Source organism: Sinocyclocheilus anshuiensis, unplaced genomic scaffold (assembly GCF_001515605.1).
Source record: "Sinocyclocheilus anshuiensis isolate Anshui unplaced genomic scaffold, SAMN03320099.WGS_v1.1 scaffold3, whole genome shotgun sequence".
Taxonomy (NCBI): Eukaryota; Metazoa; Chordata; class Actinopteri; order Cypriniformes; family Cyprinidae; genus Sinocyclocheilus; species Sinocyclocheilus anshuiensis.
The window spans coordinates 640,865-651,912 of NW_015548205.1; the positions used below are offsets into that span (position 1 = coordinate 640,865).

Here is an 11,048-nt window from a genome sequence, read left to right on the forward strand (position 1 = left end):
TGTCATGCTGGAAGACCCATCCATGACCCATCTTCAGTGTTCTGGCTGAGGGAAGGAGGTTCTCGTCCAAGATTTGACAGTATATGGCCCCATCCATTTGCCCATCAATGCGGTGAAGACGTCCTGTACCCTTAGCAGAAAAACAGACCCAAAGCATAATGTTTCCACCTCCGTGCTTGACTGTAGGGATGGTGTTCTTGGGGACATAGTCAGCATTTCTCTACCTCCAGACACAGCGAGCCGAGTTAATGCCAAAGAGCTCAATTTTGGTCTCATCTGACTATATATACACACACACAATTCTGACTTTATACACATACACATACATACACAGGGCCTTGCAAAATATACTTTTTCCTTTATATAGATATATAATTATGTTTGAATTTATATATTTATCATTTATTTTGAATTAATTTATTTAAACTCACCAAACACTTAATAGCAGATTTGTGTGTGCACTTCATCAAAAGCTGCTCCCCTCAGTTTGTGCGGTGAGACATTCTTTCTGAAGTATAAGCATTTAGTTTGATGTATTGCTCTCATATTTGTGTCTTTACTGCTCCAACAGAAGAACGACGGTCAGTTCACTGTCATCCAGTTGGTCGGCATGCTGCGTGGCATTGCTTCTGGCATGCGCTACCTCTCTGAGATGGGCTATGTGCACCGTGACCTGGCTGCCCGCAACATCCTGGTCAACAGCAACCTGGTGTGTAAGGTGTCCGACTTCGGCTTGTCGAGAGTGCTGGAGGACGACCCAGAGGCGGCCTACACAACCCGCGTACGTGCTACAGAGGATAAACGCTGAGCCACGCTAACAGCTAACCTACTACTCCTTGCATCTATTAGCTGCCTCACAGCAGGGCTTTGTTTTAAACCTACATTCAAACCCAGTGCCACTAGCACCCTACTTTTCAGTACTGTTCCATTCCTGCTCTCTGAAAATGCACTAACGTATTAAGCTGGACACTTCCATCTCAGAGTGCATTACAGGCATTATTACACACTATACACTCTAAAAAATGCTGGGTTAAATATAACCCAGTGCTGGGTTATATTTAACCCAGCATTTTAAGAATGTTACTAAGTTCAACTTTTCAAAAATTCTTTAAGACGTTTTCAAGAATTGTCTTAACATGACAGGCGCAGCGTTCTTGCCAAAGGCTCAATGAATTCAATAAAATTACCTCAAATTCCATGTTTTTGCACAGCCTGCAGATTACTGTAAGAATCATGAGTGTGCAACTCCTGAAAAATTCTTAAGTATTCTTAAGAACATCTTTTTTCTTAAGAAAAAAAAGAAAAAAGAGAGGCTTTGGTGTTATCTGATTGTATGCTGATTCTTCTTGAAGACTCATTGATTAGCTCAATGAATATTGAAACCTTTTGTGTAATAAAGTCGCTGTAGGTAGTTTTATGTTTATGCATTGTTTGCAGATTACCATACTAATCATAATAAGTGCACACACAATTTTCATTGTGACTGGCTTGACAGGAATTAAGTGTTCTGTGTCACACTTTTTTATATTTAAAATAATCATTTTTAAATGCATTCATTCCCACTCTGTTTTTCTAGCTGTATCTCTAGAAGGAATAAGTCCTGTATGTAAGCATTGCATTGCAAGAAGCAAATGCAAAGTGGCAGTTAAGAACTATTTTTTTTTTAAGAATATTTTGTGAATTTGTCCCCAAATAACATGTGCAAATAACATTGTCAGTGCCCCTAATTTATTCTTGTTGAATATTCTGACACTTAAAACGTATGTTGCTAAATCACACCCAGAATTTGTTTTCTTTTTTTTTGCCTCAAAACCAGTGAAATTTTGCCAGAGCAAGAACAAAAATATTCAACAGTGAAAACTAATTATTGTTGAGCCCTGAAAATGGAGCTGCCTTATTCTGAAAGAGGATAATTAGAGGTTTGGTGGTGGCTGTCATAGTTAGCATAGCATAGTGTTCTTTGTCATCTGTTTCTTGTTTTGGTGTGTCACACTGAGGGAAGCGTTTTATGGCTGTGTGAACTGTCGGTGAAGTAAATTAAGTCATGTCTCCTCAGTGCTGTCAGAGATGGAGTGCGCTAACACCGGGACAGTCAATTAGTGATTAGCATGCAGCAGCCGTCCACAGACCTAATGCTTCCTGTCACATTTCACAGCCTGACACCATTCCTTCCCAGCGATAATCACCTGTTAAGATGCTCTGACAAGACATGTTTCTGATGTGAGATGTGGATTTCAGCGTGCTGTTTGTCTCACAGGGAGGAAAGATTCCCATCAGGTGGACGGCTCCAGAGGCCATCGCCTACAGGAAGTTCACCTCAGCCAGTGACGTGTGGAGCTACGGCATTGTGATGTGGGAAGTGACGTCGTACGGCGAGAGACCATACTGGGAGATGAGCAATCAAGACGTAAGTCAAAATAAGCCCAGAATTCTATTAAACTGCGGTTCATGTGGTCTTATTGGCACTACATTGTGTCTTTATAAGTGAAAATGTGTTACATTATAGACACAATATTGTCAATATTGTATGTTTTCTTCAAATTTGTAAAACAAAAATAGTTCCAGTCAAAGTCACAGAAGAATTGTTGTCTTTCTGAGTAACACACAGAAGTGTTTCGTTATTGAATGAATCCACAGTTTTGAATAAATCGAGTGAAGGAATGATTCAGTGACTCATTCATAAAGACAGTCACTTGCTTTGTTTCTGAATGAATCGGCTGTTTGAATGAATCGAGTGAGTCAATGATTCAGTGACTCATTCATAAAGACAGTCATTTGCTTCATTTCACAAGAATTCTGCCCCCCCCCCCTAATATCTGCATGATTGCAAATGTGATATTGATTTCATATAATAGTTGAATAAAGATAAAGTTAATATAATATATAAAGTTATTATTGTGTTCAATTTTAGACTTGATATTGTCTGTTTTGCTCAATTTCACGAACAAAAACAGTTCCACACGAAGCCACAGCAGACCTGTTTTGAGTATCCAATCAACATACAGTGATGTTTCCTAACTGAATGAGTTTGCATTTTGGACGAATCGAGTGAGTCAATGATTCAGTGATTATTTCATAAATACAGTCACTTGCTTTGTTTCTGAAGGAATTGGCCATTTGAACAAATCAAGTGAGTAATTGAATCAGTGACTCATTCATATAGACGAGTCATTTGCTTTGTTTTATGAATGAATTGGCTTTTTGAATGAATCGTGAGCCAGTGATTCAGCGACTCATTCATAAAGACAGGGACTGTGTCCGAAATCGCATACCTTCTTGAATAGGTACTTTTTTGAGTAAGTAATGACTTCACGACCGCAAAAAGAGAATGCTCTATATAGTATGAATGTGTGTAGTATGAATGTATTCTGGACGAACTACGGTACATTAGCCATGTTGTCATTGTCATGTGACCCTCCAGCATCAGTTGTATCGCGTCACTGATATTCATAAATCCTCTCCCGTGGCCTCATGGGAGAATAAGTGTCCATCATGCACACTTCAGAATCACGGCAGAAGTAGTAGGGCATCCGGGTACTTTTTGCCTACTCTTTTATGAGTACTGTGAATTCGGACATACTTGTTTTGCCACATACCTGTTTTCGCCTGCTATATAGTAGGGAAGTATGCGATTTCAGATGCAGCCAGTCACTTGCTTTGTTTCGGAATGAATTGGCTGTTTGAATGAATCAAGTGAGTGAATGATCCAGTGACTCATTCATAAAGACAGTTACTTGCTTTGTTTCGGAATGAATCAGCCCTTTGAATGAATCACATGAATGCATGACTGAATGACTCATTTATTAAGGTAGTGACTTGCCGCCACCTACTGGTGTTTTTTTTTTATATTTAGAGTATATTTTTTATCATTTCATATTTCAGTATGAAAAAAACGTCTATTTAATGTTTTTAATCATTTAAAACAATAATGATTTTAAATGATCTTTTGGGGGGTAATTTCTTAGCCACAATTAATGTGCAATTAATTTTATTTTAAAATGTAACCACTTGACATCCATAGTATTTGTTATTGTTATAACTATAATGATATGTATATAGTGATGATATAGTATACTTTTATGAAAAGATTCAGTTTCTGGGCAACAGTAAAGCCAAAGTGCAGTTTTCCCCTGCAGTCTTTTAACACTACACCACAATAATTGCTTCCCATGGCCGTTTTAAGCACTCACATGCTCTCTCGTATTTGCCTTAGGGGAAATGAGAGCAATAGAATGCTGATGTCTATAAATAGATCAGGAAGTGAGGGTAAAATCTGAGCTGAACTGACATATCGAACACCGTCAGCGAGGGAGATCGATGCAGATTTTGGGGTTGAGCTGGGGGCTGGATAAACTCTTTCTCCCACCGCGGTACATCTGCCTGCAGTCCAGTCAAAGGTCACCTGCTTAACAGCAGAATAGGAACACACGGGATGCTGGGTAATGGATATTGGGGTTGAAAATGTGAGTTTCGGGTTTTGGCCATTATAATTTTTACTCTTAGCTTTTCTGCACAGAAAGAGCATCAGCTCTCTGTAGACAGAAATCTGCTGGCGTAATGGAGTTCGGCTCAGGCATAGAGTTTCTTTAAAATACATTTTGTACAGTACCTTTACCAGAAGCTAACGTCATCTATTGTTCCGTTGTCTCTGTCTAAATACAAACATGATCTCACTGGATAGACACTAATACATTCAGTAAAAAATAACATATGAACAGCTTATAAAGTTTAGACCAGGAATATTAAACTAAAAAAAAAAAGGCAACATTTCTCATTTTCATAACTGAAATAAAAATAAATGATATGTGTGTGTGTGTGTGTGTGTGTGTGTGTGTGTACTGAATAAATCAATATGACAAAAACACAATAAACTGGTTAAAACAAAATAAAATAACATAATAACATTATAAATAACATAGCATCAAATCAAATAAAAAATACTTCAAAATATCGATAAACACAATAATAGTATCTCAACTATACTAATATAAAACAAGTTTTGTGTTAGTATTTATTAAGACTAATAAAGCTGAAAATTTTCATGAAACCTATGTTTTCATTAAAAAGTTCATAAATGGTTAACTAAACATTTGGTTACCTATATATTTACTAATACATTAACATGAATTTTAACATTTAAAAATAATTACATAAAACACATGTATCTAATTTTGACATTATTTTGATAATACAAATGTTATATCACGGAAAAAAAGTATACTATATACAATTTTATATATATATATATATATATATATACAAAAAAGAACACAATCAACAAATTAATTTTAAAAAGTAAAATATTGATATAAATATTAACAAATTAGCCTTCAAGAATTTCTTAGTTAAGTAAATATTGATTTAATTAATAATTCAAGTAAACAGACAGTCAATATAAAAACATAGGTGGAGTTTGTAGGGAAGTATGCAATTTCCTTACATTTATTTATTTTTAAATATTTTTAAATATAAAAATAAATAAAATAAATAAACTCTGCCTAGTAGGCCCCTCAGACCAGAGCCAATTGATTTTGCCAGAGCTATTAATAAAACACATATATTCACATTTTCTAATTTTATTTGTATTATCTAATTATTTTAATGACTATGTTAAGGCTAAATTATTTTTAATTAATGTTTTTAAAAAGTAGCTCTATGCTCTCGCGACTCTCAATCGAATCTCAAAGTATCGTGTGAGTGGACTCTCTTCTCGTTCTGGTCCCGCTTTAGTCTGGTGTTAGTGAGGCCAGCAGGGGGTGCTCACCCTGTGGTCTGTGTGGGTCCTAACGCCCCAGTGTAGTGATGGGGACACTATACTGTCAAAAAGCACCGTCTTTCGGATGAGATGTTAAACCGAGGTCCTGACTCTCTGTGGTCATTAAAAATCCCATGGCACTTCTCATAAAGAGTAGGGTTGTAACCCCGGTGTCCTGGCCAAATTGCTCCCCTGGCCCTTGTCAATCATGGCCTCCTAATAATCCCCAATCACTTGATTGGCTCTATGACTTTCTCTCCTCTCCACCTGTAGCTGGTGTGTGGTGAGCGCACTGGCGCCGTTGTCCTGTGGATGCTGCACACTAGTGGTGGTTGAGGAGAGACCCCCCCACATGATTTTAAGCGCTTTGGGTGTACAACAATACACAATAAAGTGCTATATAAATGCATCATTAATTCATTAATTCATGCAGAGATATGCTAAATAAACAAAATGGATATTTGTCGTTTTTTTAATAAACCCACAACTACAAGAGTGGAGGTCTATAACTCTGACACTTCCAGTATTTATTCTACTGCTGCTAATACTGACACAGCAATCGAGGCCGCGTCAGAGAACACTTCAGGCCCTGGAACCTGCAACACCGGTACTGCCACAGTGTCTGCGGAGACACCCGCTCAACCCGCAGCCGCATCTGGATACATCAACGACCTCGGGGAGAAAGCTACAGGGCCCAAACAGCCCATACTTTCTTATGTATATGTACAAGGTTTGAAATTAACACCCGCAAACCCGCCAAATGCGGGTAAAAATCAGCTGTGGCGGCTAACGCTGTCAAATCACTAACCAATTTGGCGGGTTACTTTTCGTAAGTTATGTTCACTCATTAATTTCTCTCGGAAGTTCATGCAAGCCAAATCTGCGCAGGTTTAGCGCAAATACTGAACTCGTGAGACATCATTACATTATCGAGAATATTGCAAAAACCAAACAAAACACACCTACAGAGGCACGCATGCGTGACGTGATGAAGTCTGGTTAGACCAACACAGGCTTTAGAGCGCGTGTGCATTTAGAGTGCGTTCTTTCACTGCATTATTCAGAATATTAATATGCATTAAGAATGATCACATAATTCAAGATAAGGGGGCAGAAAATGTATATATTTAAATCAATTCATATAGTTAGTTAATCAATATCACACGAAGAGTGACGTTTTTTTCTTAAAAAATCAGCATGGTTATAAATGTGATATTGATTTTATACAACAGTTCAATAAACAATAAATTAATATCAAGAGACTTACATTTTATACACTATATTGGCTGTTTTTGCGCTATTTCGCCAACAAAAAAAAAACATTCCAAAGACAGCCACAGTACTGTTTTGCGTCTCTGAGCAACATGACGTTGTTTTGTTTCTGAATGAATCAACCGTTTAAATGATTCGGTTCAATCGCAATGACTCACGTAACAATGACTTGCTGCCACCTACTGGCGGTTTTAATTTCACGTTTATCTTTTCATTTTTTAAATAATTTCAAATATCAGTATTCAACATTTCATGTTTAAAATATCAAAACATTATTTATGCATTTGTAACTGCAGGTTAAAGTATTCCATGTCGCTCTAAGCTGCATTAACGTGTAAATACATCTAAATGCCACTTCATATGCAACTTCTGCAAAGATGAATTTTATTGATACTGATTCAATTTTTAAGTAACAGCCTAAATGTATTATTATAATTGACTGATTAAATGTAAGAATTTGACTCAAAAGATGATGTACACTTTTAGAACAAAATTGCTTTATAAAGGTAAAAAAAATGCACATAAAAGGTAAAAATCAATTTAAACATAGGAAAATATTAATTTCTATCACTGCTGTGAACTGACCACACAAAATATGAAATATATCAAAAACTTTAGGAGTCAGCTGTCCACGGTAGTCCTTAACATATCAGCACAATAACACACTAAGTTTTGCATCACATAACCATGTGTATATAGTAAACTTATTCGGTTATACTAACAGTATATTAACACTTATATGACTGCACTCTACGTAAGCGGCGCAATGCAACACTGACAGTAAACTGATGCCCCGTTTTATTTATGATGTACTCCATGCGCTGGCGGTATTTCTGACAACAGTACAAATGGATTCAAACTTTAGGTTTGACGCGCCTAGTGTAGACAGCCTCAAACTGTTGGTTTATTTCTGTCTCTTTTTTTCTTTTCTTTTCTTTTCTTTTCTTTTTTTTTTTGGCTAGTAGACGTTATGAATGGCCGGTAACTTAAATCATCTCCCCGCACGCACCGTGACATATATATATGTTAATAATGTTATATATATATATATATATACAGTATATATATTACTGTATCTATGTAATGCTTATTAGAGCATGGAATTGTTAGCCAAGAGTTGAGTCTCCTGTGTACTTCATATGAGTAGCATTACTTATATTGCATATTATGTACTTATATTGCAATTATGTAGTTGCTGCCAATGTAGAGCATTCAAATAAGTCTGTTTAAGTCTGTTTTGAGGTTCCAGTTCACTTAGAAGGCACACTCAAAAAAATTATATGTTGGCCTTACTTAACTTTATGTCAACAGGTTCCACGTAACTGAGTTAGGTTGCATTTAAGTAACAATATTGATTTTAGTGAACTTAAGTTAATTACATAAAGTTAATACAATGTTGTTTAGTTGAATCAACTTAACATTCTTGACTTCGTTTTAATCTATTAAGTTAATCAAGTTCAATTATTCTAAAATTATTATGGTCACATTCGAGCAAAACCAATAATACAGTTTCATTGAGTTTATTCAATAAATACATTCAACTTTTTTTTTACAACTTTTACAAATTTTTCCAAGAATAATAATTTGCACAAAATCTAAAGACTGCCTTCACTTTTTTAATCAGTAATCTTATCTTATTACAAGAAAAGTGTAAAAAAAAAGCATACTAATAAAAAACAAAAGCATGGATTTTAGGTAGGATTTACAAAATAGTCTTCTTTTGTAATGAAAATGCATCAATTATTCAAAGCAAGACCAACGTTGAAAGGAATGTAACATGTTCAGTACCGAAAAACAAATGTACTGCAACAGCCAACAGTACAACATTATTCGTAAAGGTCTGTAGCATCTGTATGACGACATAGATTCCCAGCGTGGTGTTGCACGTTGAGGTTAGGGCTTCAACATGTTCAACATTCTAAAAATGTCAAAAAAAAAAACAATTACCAGCAGATCAAGGGTCAAAGAAGTTGGTTTTGGAGAAACATACAATAGGTTTTAATGAAAAAGGTAAATAACCTACCATGTACTCCTTCACAAGGTTTGAGGGGTCTTCCTTCAGGCAGACAGCCAGGGCTTTCAGGATGCATTCACATTTTTTGCTGATGGAGACATTCTGAATATGTAATGGGCGTGACAGACTGGTGGTCGGCTTCAGTGGCGTGGCAGGCGGACAGACGCTGGGAAATTCTGTTGGCCCTTTGCATGAAGCTTTCCAGTCCAACGGTGTCATCATAGATAGCCATTTGAGCTTGTACATGGGGATTCAATCCTTGCCGGTAAGAGCTAATTAGGGTATCCTGGCTGGTGACTGCAGTGACTGTGATGAACACAACTCTGCTGCTGAGAAATTTGATAAAGCTACAAACAAGCCCAGAAATTAAAACAGTATGAATTATGCACATATGAACATTTTAGCTTATGCTGTATATACTCCAGGCTTTAAAGGGATAATTCACCAAAAGAAAATGTATCATTATCAGTTATTTTATCTTTTAGACTTCCTTACATAAAATGCAAAATGTGGTTAGTTTGTCCTGCTCATTTCTGATGATAAAATGACAGTCAAGGGTGAGTTTCTCTTCTGAAGCTTCAAAAGCATCAAACAATTACATGTTACATTTGAAGATTCAGAACAGGAATTCACCATTGACTTTTATTGTGTACACAAAAAAAAGAGCAGGACAAATTGGCCAAAATGCATCATTTTAGTTCAGGCAAGGCAAAAAAAAAAAAAAGATGTAAGAGGTTCAACGACATGAGGCTGAGTAAATGATGACCGAATTTTCAATTTTCATCTTTATATTATTTTAACCTATTATGAATTATTGTCAGATTTAAAATGACAGTGAATTTAGATAACATACCTGAGCCATAACTGACAGGATGTATGTGATCTTCTGTGCTGCTGCTGCTCCTTTCTTTGGTTTGAGAAATGATCAAGCAGTCCCATATATTTGGAGACCAAAGGGATTGTTGTAATCCAACTGAATTTCACAGATACCTAATACAGTTTTAAAAGGACAAATCAGGTTGGCTGCTGATAAATTTGGGACAAACCTTAAAATAACAGCACTTACAGATTACATACAAAATTATTACAAATTAACACATATCTGAATTACATCTAAACTTCAATACATAATTTAGAATTACAAAAATATCCAAGTAATTCATCACAGCTGACATTACAAAGACTTACCTCTTGCTCTATAAAGAGTGCTGGATTTGATCTGGATGTGTGAGAGGCTCATGGGAGTTTTACTTACTCAAAGTTGTTCTAAGGGCAGAAAGGAAAATGATTGGTTGAAAGATTCAACCAATGAAATTGGATCAGAGGCGGGGTCAAGACATTTGGAAATTTGGAGGGAATCTACAGAGATACGTTATCGACTGCTCGTCGGAGATCGCATTTATTGTAAGGTAAGTGAATTTACGATATATTTTATTAAAAATCACAAATAAACAGCCTCTAATGTTTACTAAGATAATTGGGGAACATTGAAAATGCACAAAACTAATAATCATCGTCTAAATATCCGATCGTATGCATTTTGATTCGACTGCTTCAGTTCACCGCACCAAAGCTGCTAATGGGATAACTGGGGTAAAACATGCTTTTCCAGTGCTAACTTACTCCGCTGTCTGTGAAGCCGATATATGCGATCACATAACTCGTTCAAGCCTCAGCAACATTTCATCAGTCAACATTATACATCTACCGCCCTAGCGCTGCGAGCAGGAGCATTCAATAGTTTCATATCGCTGTTATTTTTAGTCTACTATATGCTGTTCTCAGAGCAGGAGCACTCAATAGTTTCATATCGCTGTTATTTTTAGTCTACTATATGCTGTTCTCAGAGCAGGAGCACTCAATAGTTTCATATCGCTGTTATTTTTAGTCTACTATATGCTGTTCTCAGAGCAGGAGCACTCAATAGTTTCATATCGCTGTTATTTTTAGTCTACTATATGTGCATCTCAATAAATTAGAATGTCGTGGAAAAGTTCATTTATTTAA

The 11,048-nt window shown here is 36.2% G+C and overlaps 1 protein-coding gene and 1 long non-coding RNA gene across 3 annotated transcripts in view; one reads left to right on the forward strand and one right to left on the reverse strand.

Moving 5' to 3' along the window:
* LOC107653480 (ephrin type-A receptor 5-like) overlaps positions 1–11,048 on the forward strand; it is a 29,158-nt gene that overhangs the window by 13,063 nt on the left and 5,047 nt on the right. Inside the window, exons 8-9 of the mRNA XM_016440201.1 lie at positions 572–781; positions 2,258–2,407. Coding sequence (XP_016295687.1) covers positions 572–781; positions 2,258–2,407 — 360 coding nt within the window. The remainder of the gene's footprint in view (positions 1–571; positions 782–2,257; positions 2,408–11,048) is intronic.
* On the reverse strand, positions 8,717–10,412 carry LOC107653497 (uncharacterized). 2 transcript variants are annotated; one of them, XR_001630230.1, is made up of 4 exons: positions 10,230–10,412; positions 9,895–10,031; positions 9,051–9,143; positions 8,717–8,945 (listed from the first exon to the last, which is right to left on the reverse strand). It is a non-coding gene; the product is annotated as an uncharacterized LOC107653497 (long non-coding RNA). The 2 variants fall into 2 exon arrangements; XR_001630231.1 differs by having other exon boundaries at positions 9,895–10,014; positions 10,230–10,411.